Source organism: Phocoena sinus, chromosome 1 (assembly GCF_008692025.1).
Source record: "Phocoena sinus isolate mPhoSin1 chromosome 1, mPhoSin1.pri, whole genome shotgun sequence".
In the NCBI taxonomy this organism is placed as follows: domain Eukaryota; kingdom Metazoa; phylum Chordata; class Mammalia; order Artiodactyla; family Phocoenidae; genus Phocoena; species Phocoena sinus.
This window is the reverse complement of record NC_045763.1, coordinates 77,078,009-77,095,634: the sequence shown is the minus strand read 5'-3', so window position 1 is coordinate 77,095,634 and position 17,626 is coordinate 77,078,009. Positions and strand designations below refer to the sequence as shown.

Below are 17,626 nucleotides of genomic sequence, written 5' to 3'. Positions count from 1 at the left end.
ATGCAGCTCTTTATCAAAAGAAACCAAACAACCCAATCCGAAAATGGGCAGAAGATCTAAATAGACATTTCTCCAAAGAAGACATACAGATGACCAACAAATACATGAAAAGATGCTCAACATCACTAAGCATTAGAGAAATGCAAATCAAAACCATAATGAGGTATCACCTCACACCAGTCAAAATGGCCATCATCAAAACATCTAGAAACAGCAGAAGCCGGTTGGAACCTGCGATGTCTTGTAGTTGTCTGAAGATCCTTCAATCACTATGTCAAGCGACACAGATGATTCTCTTTCTTCATATGATGAAGATCACGGATCTAAACTTATCCGAAAAGCTAGAGAGGCATCATTTGTCCCCACTGGAATGGCAGGTTTTGCAACAATCGTTGCATATAGATTATATAAATTGAAGAGCAGGGGAAATACTAAAATGTCTGTTCACCTGATTCACATGTGCATGGCAGCCCAAGGCTTTGTTGTGGGAACAATGACTCTTGGTATGGGCGATTCCATGTATCGAGAATTCTGGGCAAAACCTAAACCTTAGAAGAGGAGACGTTGTCTTGGTCTCATTGGTGATGCTTGCTTTAGTTAGACATCTCATATTGAGGTTATATGTTTATGTTGAAAATAAGTTCTTTGGGTCGGACAATAACATGGTAATTTGAATACTGGCTTCCTTTCTTGCAGGCTTGATTTGCCTGGTGACCAGGTTACTGGTGACTAGTTCACTAGCTAGGTCATTCGGGGGAGGCAGATTAGCACAAAAACATGTCATTTTTAAATGCTCTTGATAGTGGTACAATGTCCACCTTCTTAAGCTCTTCTGATGAAATTAGTTTTAAAGAGGACAACATGCCAATCCTGATAATGCTCCCAGTTGCTGCAGAATATCATATGCTTTTGATGTAATATAGGAATCCTATTTACCCCAGTTAATTTAACTCTTTCTGACTGCCTTGTGGACTGAGTACTGTTTTAAGGGCTGGTTGGCTCTAGAGGAACCCTTTCAGAACAGTGCACAGAATACAACATTATAAACCTCCTGGCAACTATATGTGTGTTTTTAAGCCAAACCTAAAAAGCTGGTAAGAGAGCTGCTTTGAAGTAGTATTTATTTCAGAATCATAGTTGTAAACATGAGAATAACTTAACTGTAGATCCCCATCTAACTCTTTTGTAATTGCAGAATTATATTTTGCTGCTGTTATATTAGAATAATTTTTGTGTCATTTTGAAATAGAAATATGAATTTTAAGTGCTAATGCTAGGGTAAATGAAAAACACTTTTTAAATGTGTGCAGTATGTTTATTTTCTCTGTAAGAATCATAAATGTTAAACTAAATAAATTGCCTATAATGGAAGTGATTTATGAGCAAGCTGGTTTGGTCAGACATTATACAAACTTTGGTATACTACAGAATGCTTTGTTGTACTTGTGAAATTCTCTTGTCTAACCTGAGTTTACATTCCATGATGATAACATGGTAAATGTAGTGTTATTAAAGTAAGTGAACACATCAAAAAAAAAATCTAGAAACAATAAATGCTGGAGAGGTTGTGGAGAAAAGGGGACCCTCCTGCACTGTTGGTGGGAATGTAAATTGATACAGCCACTATGGAGAACAGTATGGAGGTTCCTTAAAAAACTAAAAATAGAACTACCATATGACCCAGCAATCCTATTACTGGGCATATACCCTGAGAAAACCATAATTCAAAAAGAGTCATGCACCCCAGTGTTCATTGCAGCACTATTTACAATAGCGAGGACGTGGAAGCAACCTAAGTGCCCATCGACAGATGAATGGATAAAGAAGATGTGGCACATATATACAATGGAATATTACTCAGCCATAAAAAGGAACAAAATTGAGTTATTTGTAGTGAGGTGGTAGGACCTAGAGTGTGTCATACGGAGTGAAGTAAGTCAGAAAGAGAAAAACAAATACTGTGTGCTAACGCGTATATATGGAATCTAAAAAATAAGCCTGATGAACCTAGTGACAGGGCAGGAATAAAGACACAGATGTAGAGAATGGACTTGAGGACACGGGGTGGGGGGAGGGGAAGCTGGGATGAAGTGACAGAGTAGCACTGACATATATACACTACCAAATGTAAAATGGATGGCTAGTGGGAAGCTGCTGCATAGCACAGGCAAATCGCTTTGTGACGATTTAGAGGGATGGGATAGGGAGGGTGGGAGGGAGACTCAAGGGAAGGGATATGGGGATATGTGTATACATATAGCTGATTCAATTTGTTGCACAGCAGAAACTAACACAACATTGTAAAGCAATTATACTCCAATAAAGATGTGAAAAAAAAAGATTTGGTACAAAAATGAAGAAAATAAGTAAAAGCTATACAGAGAATTTTAAAACGAAAGATAGGATGGTGACTGAGTTGCTGCTTAGGACTGGGTTGACAGAGATGGCCTAGCCAAAGAGATATTTAAACAGAGATGTGCAAAGAAAGAGCCAGTGATGAAAAATCAGGTATAAGGAACAGCATTTCAAAGAAAAAATGACTTCTGCATTTGACCTCAGGCAGCTGGGTGGGTCAGTGTTGCTGTTTATGTAGGAGTATGGGAAGGGCGGCCAGCTGATATAGGAAAGTGAAGAGGGGCTGCATTTCTCAAGTGTGAAATACATTTTTAGCTACTTTTGAATGAGTCTGGGCCTTAAAATATTTGAAATTAATTTGAAGGACTAAAGTAAAATCCTGGTCAGGTGTAAACAGGGTCATAGAAGCAGCTGGGGTTGGAGGAAGGTATTAGGCAGAACTATATTTATATCAACAATTTGAATGAACCTAAATAGAAGATGAAGGCTAGTTGGGAGATTCATTAAGAGAAAATGTTAAGCCAAAGTTTGTTATTCCATTAACAATGAGGATATAATTCAAGATACTTTTATTAGATGGGGTGACTTAGCATTACTGTCCAGAGGTATAACATTGTCTTCCTATAGTGTAAACTTATAGAGTAAGGTGGTTACTGGTTTCTCTTATTGTACTTTTGTCAGCTCTGAGATTGATTCATTACAACTGATACTCTGGATAAGACAGATTCCATGCTTTCCTTTAACAAATATTTTCTGAGCATAGTGATAGGTATAGAGGATATAATGTTAATAAGAGATTGTTTTCTGCCCTCAAAACGATCACCATCTGGAAAGAAATAAGGGAGAAGTGAATTGTCAATTAAGACATAAAATGTTAAGTTTTATCCCGGGGGCGAGAATGAGGTGATGTGAGAGGAATTTAACCCAGTCAGAAGGGGAATTGGAGAAGTTGGGGAATGCTTCCCAGGGGAGTGATATCTATTCTAAGACTCGTCAGATGAGCATGAGTCATTCATGTGACAGCAGAATGTGGAAGTGGATGGGTGATGGAGAGGGGGATGGAGATGTAGCCTGGGGATACAGAGAAGGTGGATGGAGCTTAGTATATACAAGTACAGTGTGAGGTGTGAGAACTGTGACTGGAGTGGTAAACAAGCGGTGGAACATGAAAGACATTATCAATCATATAATGGGGCTTGAACTTCACACTGAGTACAAAGGAGCGTCGTTAGAAGATTTTAAATAGGACAGTAAAAGCATCCGATTGGTACTTTAGAAAGATTCTGGCTCTATGGTGAAGAATGGTTGAAACAGGGCTGCGTTGCTAGCACATATGTTGTGTGAATTAGAAAAACAACTTGTGAATTAGAAAAATGTGTTCCCTCTGGGCAGAGAAATGATCAAATAGTGCCCCCTTGACTTTAGTCTTGGGAGCTGAGTTTGGACTGTATTTCACCCCTACTCTCCTTGCCCCTGACAAGGCTGGGTGCTTTCAAGCAGAGCACAACCTACACAATGGTTCACTGGCTCTTTTTGCAAAGGGTTATGTAGGAATCCAAGTGAGTGATGCTGGGGACATGAACTAAGGATAGAGACAGGTGGAGGACTTTTCGAGATATTCAGAATTGACAGGATTTGGTAACTGGTTGCAAGAGGGTAAGGAAAGGGAGTGGAAGAGTTTCTGTATGTGTATGTGTGTTCAAATATTCATTACTTCATCCTTCCCTCACTCCTCTTTTTTTCTCTCTTCCCAGGATGCAGTCCTGTCTCCAAAGAACTCACTGTACAGTTGAGGGGTGTTAGGGAGATGTATGTCAAATATGTAAAGAAATAAATGCATTGGGAAGTTAGATTGTATATGAAGAGTGGAGAGTTGGACACAAAAGAAAGAGTGCTCTATTCTGCTTGAGAGTGGGGGAGACAGTCAGGAAAGGCAGTAGGGGTGGGATTTTTGAAAGGGGGCATATGGTCAGAAGGCAGAAAAGGGAGGCTGAATATGGTAGGATTAGAAATGGTGAAGGATGAAAGGGGTATGGTGTTCCTGATAAAGACATAAAACAGTGTGGACTTTTGGGAAACTGAAAGTCTTTGACTGATTAGATGTGTGACAACAGTGAGATGGTACAGTAAGAGATAGGGAAGTGGAGGCAAGGGCTGCATGGTGGCAGGCCTGGCACTCATTCATTTGACACATATTTCGGCCCTTTTGTCCTTGGTGCCTGGAAAAAGTGATGTAGAGTCATAGTCTCTGCCTTTGTGTCATTAGTCTTTATTTTAAAAACAGTTTAAGAATTATTTTGGTTTTGTGCATTACTCTGGGGGCAATGTAGTAGGCATATTGGGGAGGGGAGAATCAAGACAGAGACCAGGTAGGGGGCATCTTTATCCAGGAGATGATGATGGATGCTGAACTGAGGCAGCATTACTGAAGGTGAGGGGGGGAGAGACAAAGGTTAAGGAGATTTCTGTGACAGGACTTGTTGACTGATTGAATACAAAGTGTGAGGGAATTGTAGGGCCAAGGGATGGTCTCCTGGTCTCTGATTTGAATGACTGGGTGGTGAAATATTTTTGTTTCTCTGAGATAAGAAATTCAGAAGGAGGTATGGGTGAAGAGAATATTTCAGTTTTATAGAATTATTTCGTTTCCTGACCAAAATTGACAAATCTATATCCAAACAGCTTTCTAAGCTACCCACATTTCCCATGTTGGCTCAAAATGTGTGTGTGTGTGTGTGTGTGTGTGTGTGTGTGTGTGTGATGTTCATGGTGATGCGGCAGAGGGTGGAGGTGGAACTGAAACTCAATAGCGGGCTTTCTTTGTTATAGTATTATTAGACTCTGGAATCTGGAGAGCAATGAATTGCTCTATGAAGAAGGCTGATAAGGTTTTAGGTATATTTGAGACACTGTGTGTGCCCGTTTTTAATAAAAGCAGAAGATTTTGATAGTTGTTAGTTCTAAGTCTAACCGGAACTTCAAATTATGGACTAAGGGATGGCTCTAGTTTCAATACCACCAAACTCCTACTTTTTAATTTCTCATATGTCTCTAGAACAATTTCGTGTGAAAGCCGCTCTCTTATTTCCTGATAACCATGTGACAACAGTTAGCACTTGTGTAGCACTTTGCTTATATTCCTCAGGAGGTCAAACATAACCGGTATTAATGTGCTGATCATCATACAGATTACTGAACAATACAAGGTACTGGGATCATAAATCAAAAATTAATTAGCAACAAATATGATTTGACTATGTGTTTTACTAAAATGCTATCGTAGGTACAAAAGCTTTAAGACAACTTTCTGGTTTATGGAACAGTATAAAGTGATTTGTAATGAATACTTACTTTTTCATATGTCAGCTCTAAGAGTAGGACTACTGCATGAAGATATACAGACTGCTTTGTGAAACTCCAGGAGTGCCATTAATATAAGAAATTATTTGAATGGATCCTTTTAGAGTTGTGTATATGGTGGTCCTAGATAAAATTTAGGGTTATATGGAAACAGAAGACAGAAATGAAGGGAAATGCAGCTAGTCCAAGGGAGGAAGCTGTGCTAGGCACCAGAAGTAGAAGGTGATGGTAGGAGGGCTGATTGGAGATTAAGTCGAAGACTTGCCAAGAAATCCAGCATGGAAAATGACTGGACCTCTTCTTGCAGAAGTGAGAATGGATGATGGGGAGGTGAACACAGGTGTTATCTACAGGAGGGAAGGAAGTGGGAAGACAGCAGGAGTTTGCTGTCTAGAGAATGGGTCTGGAAATCAGTTGGTTTGTCACCATAAATTTGTGCAGTGCTATTGTTCACTGTGACCACTATGAAATCAATTTACTGAGCAGTGTTATCTCTTTGGGATATAAGCATGAAAAAATAATGTTTTTCAGTATCTATGTTCTGGTGTTTCCCCTATCTCATCGGGTACCAATTTCTATTACGACACCATAGTCCAATTCTATTAGTATTGTCAGTTTTGAGTATTTGAACAGTTTTGTTTTTTGATGGCTAACACCCAATCCTATTTATTTTAAGACATGTCTTTTAAGACATGTGTCTTCAGATTTCCTCTTTCCCTTCCTCTAACTCAGGCCAGACTTAAGTCTCTGACTTGAAATAGGGGAGAAAGGAGTATACAGCCTCAGTTTCAATTGACTGCTTCTCCCTTTTCTTAGGGTTTTTCTGCTTGGGTCTTGGAGAGGAGAAACAGGAGAGGCTAATGTCTTCTCATAATAAGCCTGTTCTGCTATTGTGTAGTTTCAGATGTCACTCCGTGGTAGGTGCCCAAAAGTTGTTCCCTAGCAGGTTCTCAGATGGGTCCTGTAAAGCTCTTCTCTTTACACAGTCTCTTGGCATGAGAGATCCCAAGTGGATTAAGCCCAGTCACATTCTCAATCAGTAAGAAACTCTACACTTAATGTATCAAACATGCATGAAATCCTCAGTGCATGATGGTGGTCCCACTAAAAAATCTGTCTTCCCCACCTCTCTCCTGCCTATTTCTTCCATGTCAGCAACATCAGAACTCTGCCTATCCAGTGGTTCAGCAATGTTGGTGTGAGAGAATTACTAGCTCCTGACTTTGTGGCTTCCTGAGATTTACACTTTATTCAGGAGTATCCTTTTTGTTTTTTGTTTTTGTTTATTTTTGGACTATCCTTTTTGAACACTGCACTTCCCCCAAAGGACAACTCCTTTCTCTCTCTCCTAGTCTTCTTATAATGGGGGTGGTTAGTGTAATGGAATTGGTGGGTGGTAAACTATAGCTTTGGATGACCTAGAACCTCTCACTTGCTATAAAGAGATATGGCTTGCAGTATTCTAAGTTTGGAATCTGGGGTACATAGTACCTTTTATTCTCAGATTTGCGCCATCATAGCTGAAAGTGGAATCTGGGTGAGTACTAAATTGTATCCTGTTTCAATAGCAAAATTCACACGTTCAAGGCAAAACCAGTGTGCTCCTGGGGAATCTGTACATAAATGAATGGTCAGTGGGTGGATGGATGAGGATTTTATTTGCAGTGTGGTTGATGAATCTCATTCAGTGACTTGATGCTTCAGACCACTTTGAAAACTTGTAATTATTTATATCTTGTAATTTAATATTTGTCTTTTTGTTAGGCTTTAACCTCCATGGATTAAGAATGTCTTTTTAATTCACTACTTTTCCACAGCACCATAATACAGAGTGATGGCAAATAGCAGAACCTTAATAAACTGACTGACTGACTGATTGACAGGTGGACCTCAGTGCTAAGATCCCTTAGCTTGGGGTACAATAGTAAAAAGCTTCTCAGCGTGACAGCTGCTATGAATTGAACGCTGCATTCAGGTGTGGGCCCACGCACCTGCCACTTTCTAGTGGGATTCACACAACACTTGGAGGTGATTATTAGTATCACATTTTTACAGAAGAGAAAACTAAGGTTTAATTCTATACCAAAGTCTACCTCCAAAGAATTAGCAATCAGAAAAAATTTTTTTATCATTTTTACATATATGTAGCTTAAAATATCAAATATTTTAAAATATTTATAATAAAATCTAACCTTTCCTTGTTCTACAAATTAAACCTTTCTTAACCATATATTCTTCCAATTTCTATTCCTTCTCTATGCTCTATTTCATAATCAAAATTCTTGAATTTTGTGTACTTTCTCTATTTATTCACACCACATTATTTCTTTACCATAATTACTCTTATTAAAGTCATTTGTAACTCTATGTTGTTATATTAAATGGTTGCCTCTGAGTGTCTGCGTTCTCTATTCAAAGCTTCCTGCTTTCTTTCTTTTACAATTATTTGTTTTAAAATTAAATTAAGCTAATTTATTTATGTTATTTATAATTATTGTATAGTTATTTCTATTTTATTATTTATAAATTATTATTTTATTATTTATTTATTATTTGTCTAAGGCAGGGTTCACACTTTTCCACATAAGGAAATTCTTTGCTATTCCACAGTTGTCACCATTGCATACTTCCTTGTTTCAATTGGCCTTGCTGAGGCAACATGGAGAAAATTGGAGTTCATTTCTCAGAAACCACAAGACTTTGGTTAGAGTTGGTCAAAAGAGATATTTGTTTGAAATTTGGAAGGCAGAAGTAAACCAACAGCCATAATTGTCTGAAGGGAGGGGTGATAGGAGGCAGTAAGAAATAAAACCAGCAGAGGTGGGCTGGCATCCTTACTCTTCCCTACTCCATGTTCAACTTTTTCCTGACTGCTGGCTTTGCTGACCTATCATGATCCCAGACTTACCACAAGACATCTAGCAACAAACTCACAGAGGTGGTAGCTGTGCAGGGGCCACAGGCTACCACAGACTTTTACATCAGCACCCTCATGGTCCCACTCTAGTTCCTGGCCTTGCTTAGCTTCTAACATTCAACACCAAAAACTAACTCCAGTGCTTCAGTGCTTCTTGACTCTTCAACTCTTTCTTCAGTTACTTCCCCAGTTAACCCTTGTAATAAATTCCCTACTCTGTAATATTCATAGTAGTTCTGTTTCCTTGATGGAACTCTGACTAATATCATTATTGGTTGTTTTAGTTATCTATTAATGTGTACCAAACTATCCCAAAACTTACTGGCTTGAAACAACCATTTTATTATTTTCATGATATTGTAGTTGACTGGGCTAAGCTAGGTGGCTTTTCTGCTGGTCTTACTTGAAGTCTGGTATCCATGAATGAAATCACCTAGAGGTTTGACTTGGAATCAGAGATAGTTAGGTTCGTTTCTTTGTGCATATGGAATCGGAACCTCTTCATCAGCATAGCTGTGTTTTACACATGGGCTCCCAAGAACACAAAAATGAAAGCTTTCATAATTCCTGCTACATCCTACTAATTAAAGCAAGTCATTGGTCCAGCCCAGACCCAATCTGTGAAGGGACTACACAAAGGCATGAATAACAGGGCTTGTGAATCTTTGAAAACACAAAGTTTCCAAACTCCAAAGCTAGTTTCGGAGACTAACTACCATACTTTTCTGTTTGGCCTGCCATACGCCTAACTCACTTTAATGTTAACTCAAGACATGCTTTTCTGTGTCCCATTTTAGGCTGCTGTCATGGTGAGTGTTCATCAGACACTATGTTACCAAGTCCAAGCTCACTCTGCTCTCCTCACAACAGGTCAATAAATCAGAGAGGAGGTGTTGAGGCAAGGAATACAACTTTATTTGGTAAGCTGGCAGACAGAGAAGATGGCAGACTAAAGTCTCAAAATAACCATCTTATTGGGCTGTGGATGCCAGTTTTTTTTTTTTATAACAGAGAGAGGGGGAAGAGATGAGGAAGTAAAGTAAAAAGGCCATAAGTTTTGCAAATATCACCTGGAATGGCCAGCCTCTGGGAGGGGATGTGTTAATTTCTTCTTTCTTGCAGCCATCCACAGGTGGACAGGGTCCAAATGATTCCCTGAACAAAGGCACTTTGGTTTAACATTCAGCCAGAGGGGCAGCGTTCCCAGAGGCAGGCCATTCTGTATAGACAGTATCCTTATAGTGAACAAAAGCAGCGGAAAGCAAGGGTAAAGTAAAAGAAACAGATCCAACATGTAGTCAGATTTGGCTCTTCCCTTTTACAACTATGGTTGGGGGTCCCACTGTCTGCACGTGCTCTATTAGGTCACTCTGACCTGCAACACCAGCCATCATTAGTAGCATGAAGTAGAAGCACAGAAAGGTAGTTCCCTTAGTTCTGGCTGGGCAGGAGGGATTGTGAGTGTATACCACCCCTCAGTATTATGGCTTTGGGCAGACTCCTGCAGGCAGATGAAGGACACTTTTGTCACACTGCTGACTTGCCCACCTCCAGGGGCAGCAGTCAGTTGGTTGCTTTTTTTCCATTCAGAAACCCTGAAGTCATTTGAGACTCTGAGGTTGGTACAAAGGCTGCCCTCTCCCACATAGGGCTGCCTCTTTTCCTTTACTTGGGAAAACTTATATTTATTTTCTGTAGCTAGATTCCCTGCCAGAGGCAATGGTCCTAAGGTTCCCTTTCCAAACCTGGTACTTTTTTGTGATTAACTGCATCAACTATTAGACCATGAATGTTGCTGTAATGGAAAGTTCATGAAGAGATTCCACATTACATGTTTTATTACGAGTTTATCATGGACTATAGCCAGAGCTGGTTTAGTAGACATAAGACCTATGTATGTACTTGCACAGAGGCCCATGCTTAGAAGGCCCTGCACTTGGTTTAATGCTTTGTTGTTGCCATCTTGAAATTCATAATTACAATATTTCTTGAACTGAGACCCCCCTTATTCTCATTTTACACTGGGCCCCACAAGATATGTTGGTGATCTTAACTACACCAATGGTAGCCATTCATTTTATTTTTATGATTATTAATAATTCACAGTTAGCTCCTTGATGCAGACCTGGGCATAGATCTCCATCAGTCTTTGTCCTAGGAAGGGATAGCCCAGTACTGGGACCTACTAGAACTTAGCTACTGCACTGGAACATTGGGAGGGAAGTAACCAGGCTCATAGCCTTGCTTGCAGAGCTGTGGGGTGGGCGGATAGGAAGGACACAAAGAAAGGCTGACTCATATAGTATATCTATTGCCTACACAGAATTTCGGGCTTTTATCATCTTCTTTGTAATAGGTCAACTGTCCTACACGTACCACCTACCAAACCTCCTCCACATTTACCTGTGTATCCAGAACTATTAGCACTGGTTGAGTTGGTGCCAGCTCACTTGAGGAACAGAGTGCCAACAGATTTTCTGCCTCAGCAGCCCAGTCCCCAAATGCCTAAATACAGAGCTCATGTTCCACTGAATGCCATGAGAGTAAATCAGAGCATCCCACTGATTAAGGGCTTCCAACTTTCCTCTGATTTTAGATTCTCTGCACTTCTCATTTAAACTGCAATACCCTTCTTGTCAATCCTGCCACTCAGACCAAATTAATTATGCCAGGTCAAAGTCTGATCTATGTTTAAAGATTGCTAAGGATGACCCCAGGCTCACCTTACTTGGCTTTCATTTTGGTTTACTTCCAAATCAGTGAGTAACTCCTACCAAAGCTGAATGAGATAAGGATGCAAATGATGGGTGATCATCTTCAGTGTCTCTCCAGTTCCTCAGGGAGTTGAATTTTGGTGGTAAAATTCACTTTGCAACATGAGAAAAACTTTAATTGGAAGAAAAAGAAACTATAAGCCTATAAACTTGGGCTCAAAGGTCTACCTACTCTCATGAAGCCAAATTCTTTCAGCACCATAGTAAGCCATAGTTTTATGTTTCCTTTTTTTTTTTTTTGGCATTGTTAGGGACTGTGTAGGTATGGCCATGGCCTGCCACTTAAATCTGCTCTTTTCAATCTACACTCTCTAATAGATCTAATTCATTACTATGGCTTTAATGCCATCTATATCCTGACAACCATGATCTATTTAACAATTTTGGACTCCAGACCTTTAGATTCAATTGCCAATGTCATAATGCTAGTTGACATTTATTCACAGGCTCCCTAAATGTAAACGTTCAAACTCAGCTCTTTATTCCTTCTATTAAAATCCTCTTTTCCTGAATCTTCCCCATCTCAGTAAATGGCATTTCCATTCATCCATAGTTTCAGTTAGAAACTTAGGATTCATCCTCATATTCATTCCCCTTTATCTCTCTCATACAATCCATGACCATATCTTCTCTATTCCACTTAATTTTATTTTTAGTGTGTCTACTTTTCCCCATCCATCTCCTCTAAGCTAAAATCATTTTAGACCCAGGACAACTGCTATAGCTTTCTCACTGCATGATATTTCCTTTCATGTACTGCAGATCCCCTTCACACACAGAAACCAGAGAACTGTTTTGAAATGTAAATTAGAGCTCCTTTGCTTTCTTACACTTGTATTTTTACTATTCACATAGACAACTTTAAATTTTGATGAAGTTTGAAATATTATTCCAGAAAACTTTTGTATGAAGTAACATACAACCAGATAGCAAGAAGAAAAAAGTTTTATTTATCACTGTGTATGATAAATGAAACAATGAGTAAATAAAATTATACTTTTAATATTGACTTACAGTTTCAATTATCTCTGGGTATTTATATTTAATTGTTTTAGACTTCTTTAAATTATTTTCATGAGCTAATGATCCACAGCAGAATTTAAAAATTTACAGTATCCGGGCTTCCCTGGTGGCGCAGTGGTTGGGAGTCCGCCTGCCGATGCAGGGGACACGGGTTCATGCCCCAGTCTGGGAGGATCCCACATACCGTGGAGCGGCTGGGCCCGTGAGCCATGGCCACTGAGCCTGCGCGTCCGGAGCCTGTGCTCCTCAATGGGAGAGGCCGCAACAGTGAGAGGCCCGCGTACAGCAAAAAAAAAAAAAAAAAATTACAGTATCCTTCAATTTTGTTTATTTTATTAAAATCCAGTCCTTGTTCTAATTGCATTTCTTTTCTTCTCTAAAATACAAATAGTGGCACTTAAAATAACACTAACAATTGCAACACATCCAACCACTGACGATACCAAGGTAGAAATGTGAACTCTGGGATTTGGATGACTTTCACCAGCACTGGGATCTACTTGAAGAATAAACAAAGCTACTTGTGCAATGTTGGATACTTTTGATGTCAAATTGCTTTTATCCACACTTTGAATAGTAATGAAAACGTGAGTTGCATTTTCTTCTGAGATATTTTCTGGTTTGAATGCAAAGGTTTCCTTGGAGTTGGCCTCGTTTGGTAACAGATCAGTAGTGTTTACTTGCAGCGCATCATCAAAATTATCCCTTAGATCCAGGATGCTTCCACTTATTCTTATGATATACTGTTGAACTAAGGAAAAAAATGTTATAAATGATGTAGGAACTGGAGCATCCATTAAAAAATCCTTTTTATTAATTCTTCTCAAAAATATTTAGAATGCAAGCTTATACTCATATCCAAAGCCATATTTAGTTTTCCATAAAAGCTGAATTCTGCCAAATGCTACCTTCTCTGCATGAAAAGTGGCGACATGTTAAAATGTGTCACATTTATGATTCAGAACATGAGATTATAAAACTAATACTTTTCTGAGCTATTAGTTTAAAATTATTTTCCTCTTACCCACCCATACACCATTGCTTTTGAAACGAGTACCTTTCACTTAATCAATACTGTATGAACTTCATCCTTACCTTTTCCAACATCAAAATCATCTCCTGGTGCTGTCCATGTTATTCTGATCTCATCCCCATCAGGTGTGGCTTCAAGGTCTGTGATTTGACTTGGTGGGTAGAGGTCAGGTAAGGGATGTTTTGAAACATTTGAAACCACAAATGCACCTCCAGGTGCTGTTCTGGTGAAACTCTCCAAGTTTGTCTGAGTGTCCTCATCAGTTTCAGGTCTTGGTGGATTCTCTTCAATTTTCCCTGCATTAAAATTTTCTTTGTTTATAATGAGCATAATACTATTAGTATTTTCATTTGAATTCCCCATCCCACTTGTCTTCTTTTTTTTCTTACACTCAGTCACATTTTATCAAGTTTGGTTATAAACTCATAAGTCAAAACAGCAGAGAAAGAAAAATATATGTAAAATATAGTTGTATAAAATAAAAATATAGCCTAGCGATATTTTTGAAAGGTTATGAAAAATCATTTACTCAATATTATTTTTGATGACCTTTACTGATATATATATTTGAATATATAAGACGTAATTGAGCAGAACTTTGGTTTTCTTCTAGTTATGTATTACCTATTACTCCTTTTACCATTCTTATGTCACAGAAATTATAAAGGTAGTTTGGTAAATCAGAGGCTCCCTGGGCATGGGTGACCCTGTTCTTGGAGAGTCATGAGATTCATTGACTTTGTGCTTTCACACTCTTTGGCAGGAGAATTCTTTCTCTAACATCCTGACCAGGATATTGTAGGACAGAATCAGATAACTAACTGATTTGGAATTAATGGTGCACAGTAAAAAATGATGCACAATGACTATCTTTTTAAAAGGAATTGCTTTACCTCCCAGATTATTTCCAAGCTGGGAGTAAACCTGGGGAAATTCTTCCAGTCCCCTTCCAACCATTTCTCTTCCTCCCTGTTGCAAGTTCTAAGGAACACTACTTCTGATCATATTCCAATTGCCAACTGAACATTCCCAGACATCTTAAAGTAAGGGACAAGGCGAAGTAAAGCTAGAAAAGAATATATATTTTTCTAACTAATTCTTTCAGAGTTACTTTGTTGATACGGAAGCAGATTCAACTATATATTCTTTTTTATTATCATAAAATAAACATAAAATTTACCATTTTAGCCGTTGTTAAGTGTATCGTTCAATGTCATTGTCTTAGCCCATTGGACTGCTTTAACAAAATACCATAAACTGACTGACTTATAAACAAAAAACATTTATGTCTCACAGTTCTGGAGGCTGGGAAGTCTAAGATCAAGGTACTGGCAGATTCAGTGTCTGGTGAGAGCCCGCTTCTTGCTTCATAGTTAGCCATCTTCTCTCTGTGTCCTCACATGGTAGAAGGATGAGGGAGTTTTCTAGGGTCTCTTTTATAAAGCACTAATCCCATTCATCAGGACTCTATCGTCATGGCCTAAACACCTCCCAGAGGCCTTACCTCTAAATACCATCATATTTAGGCATTAGGTTTCAGCATATGAATTTTAGGGGCACACAAACATTCAGTCTATAGCAAGCGTTAAGTAAGTACACTCACACTGTGCAACCATCACCACTATCCATCTCTAGAATTTTCAGCATCCCAAATGTTGAAATTCTGGACCAGACAAACAATAGCTCCCCTTTCCTATCTCTTCTCAGCCCCTGGTAACAACTTTATGTTCTACATATGTCTCAATGTATTTGACTATGGTAGGTACCTCATAGAAGTGGAATCATAAAATATTTGTCCTTTGTGTCTGGCTTATTTCACTTAGCATAGTGTCTTCAAGTTACATCCATGTTTTAGCATATGTCAGAATTTCATTCCTTTATAAGGCTGAATACTATTGCATTGTAAGTATATACCATATTTTGTGTATCCATTTATCTGTCAAAGAATTTTGGATTGTTTCCACCTTTTTGCTACTGAAGTTAATAATACTACTATGGACACAGGTGTACAAATATCTCATTGAGACAATTCTTTCAGTTCTTTTGAGTATGTACCCAGAAGTGGAATTGTTGGATCAAATTGTAATTCTGTGTTGAATTTTTAAAAGAATACCCATACTGTTTTCCATAGCAGTTGCACCATTTTATGTTCCTACCAGCTGTGCACAAATGTTGCTGTTACTCCATTACCTCACTAACACTTGTTATTTTCTGTTGTCATCCTAATGGACGTGAGGTGGTATCTCATTGTTGTTTTGATTTGCATTTCTCTAATCAATAGGGATGCTGAGCATCTTTTCATGTACTTATGGCCATTTGTATGTATCCTTTGGAGAAATATTGATTCAAGTCCTTTGCCTGTTTTTGAATCAGGTTGTTGTTTTTTTGTTGTTCAGCTTTAGGAGTTCTTTATACTCTGGATATTAACCCCTTATTAGGTATATGTTATGCAAACATTTCTTCCTATTTCATAGGTTGCCTTTCACTCCATTAATAATAGTCTTCTTTGGTGCACAGTTTTTAATTTAATCTATTTTAACTTCTGTTGCCTGTGTTTCTGGTGTCATCCAAGAAATCAAATCTAATGACATAAAGATTTTCTCCTGTGTTCTCTTCTAAGAGTTTTATAGTTTTATCACTAACACTTAGGTCTTTGATTCACTTTGAGTTAATTTTTGCATATGGGATAAGGAAACAGTCCAAATTCTTTTTTTTTTTTGCATGTAGATATTCAATTTGCCCAACACCATTTGTTGAAAAGATGGTTCTTTCCCAATTGAATGGTATTGGCATCCTCATCAAGGATCATTTGATCACATATACAAGGGTTTATTTCTGGGTTCTCTATTGTATTCCATTGGTCTATATGTCTTTATGCCAGTACCACACTGTTTTGATTAGTGTAGCTTTGTAGATAATTTAGAAATCAGGAATTATGACCCCTGCGATTTTGTTTTTCAAGATTGTTTTGGCTATTCGGGGGTTCCCTGAGATTCCATGTAAATTTTACAATGGGTTGGGGGAGGAACCAAGGTGGCGGAGTAGAAGGACGTGCTCTCACTCCCTCTTGTGAAAACATCAGAATCATAACTAGCTGCTGGACAATCATTGACAGGAAGACATTGGAACTCACTGAAAAAGATACCCCACATCCAAAGACAAAGGAGAAGCCACAATGAGACAGTAGGAGGGGTGCAATCACAGTAAAATCAAATCCCATAACTGCTGGGTGGGTGACTCACAGACTGGAGAACACTTATACCACAGAAATCCACCCACTGGAGTGAAGGGTCTGAGCCCCATGACAGGCTTCCGAACCTGGTGGTCTGGCGAGAGGAGGAATTCCTAGAGAATCAGACCTTTAATCCTAGTGGGAATTGATTGCAGGACTTCGACAGGACTGAGGGAGACAGAGACCCTACTCCTGAAGGGCACACACAAAGTAGTGTGTGCATTGGGACCCAGGGGAAGGAGCAGTGACCCTGGGGGAGACTGAACCAGACCTACCTGCTAGTGCTGCAGGGTCTCCTGCAGAGGCAGGGGTGGCTGTGGCTAACCATGGCGACAAGAACACTGGTAGCAGAAGTTCTGGGAAGTACTCCTTGGCGTGAGCCCTCCCACAGTCTGTCATTAGCCTCACCAAAGAGCCCAGGTGGGCTCCAGTGTTGGGTTGCCTCAGGCCAAACAACCAACAGGGAGGGAACCCAGCCCCACCAACAGCAGTCAAGCTGATTAAAGTTTTACTGTGCTCTGCCCAACAGAGCAACAGTCAGCTCTACCTACCACCAGTCCCTCCCATCAGGAAACTTACACAAGCTTCTTAGATAGCCTCATCGACCAGAGGGCAGACAGCAGAAGCAAGAAGAACTACAATCCTGCAGCCTGTGGAACAAAAACCACATTCACAGAAAGATAGACAAGATGAAAAGGCAGAGGGCTATGTACCAGATGAAGGAACAAGATAAAACCCCAGAAAAACAATGAAATGAAGTGGAGATAGGCAACTTTCCAGAAAAAGAATTCAGAATAATGATAGTGAAGATGATCCAGGACCTCGGAAAAAGAATGGAGGCAAAGATCGAGAAGATGCAAGAAATGTTTAACAAAGACCTAAAGAATTAAAGAACAAACAAACGGAGATGAACAATACAGTAACTGAAATGA

The 17,626-nt window shown here is 39.2% G+C and overlaps 2 protein-coding genes across 2 annotated transcripts in view; one reads left to right on the top strand and one right to left on the bottom strand.

The window, feature by feature from the left end:
* LOC116759361 (calcium-activated chloride channel regulator 1-like) overlaps window positions 1-17,626 on the bottom strand; it is a gene marked incomplete at its 3' end in the record, with an annotated part of 89,845 nt that overhangs the window by 58,314 nt on the left and 13,905 nt on the right. The window contains 2 exon segments of the mRNA XM_032643077.1: window positions 12,868-13,180; window positions 13,525-13,758. Coding sequence (XP_032498968.1) covers window positions 12,868-13,180; window positions 13,525-13,758 — 547 coding nt within the window.
* Window positions 108-1,527, top strand: LOC116751425 (HIG1 domain family member 1A, mitochondrial-like). Its single transcript, XM_032627281.1, has one exon. The coding sequence runs from the start codon at window positions 272-274 to the stop codon at window positions 551-553; it is 282 nt and encodes a 93-aa protein (XP_032483172.1). The 5' UTR covers window positions 108-271; the 3' UTR covers window positions 554-1,527.

Bases quoted from the DNA above. Each gene is read 5' to 3' on its own strand.
- LOC116751425 (XM_032627281.1), top strand. From the start codon at position 272: ATGTCAAGCGACACAGATGATTCTCTTTCTTCATATGATGAAGATCAC.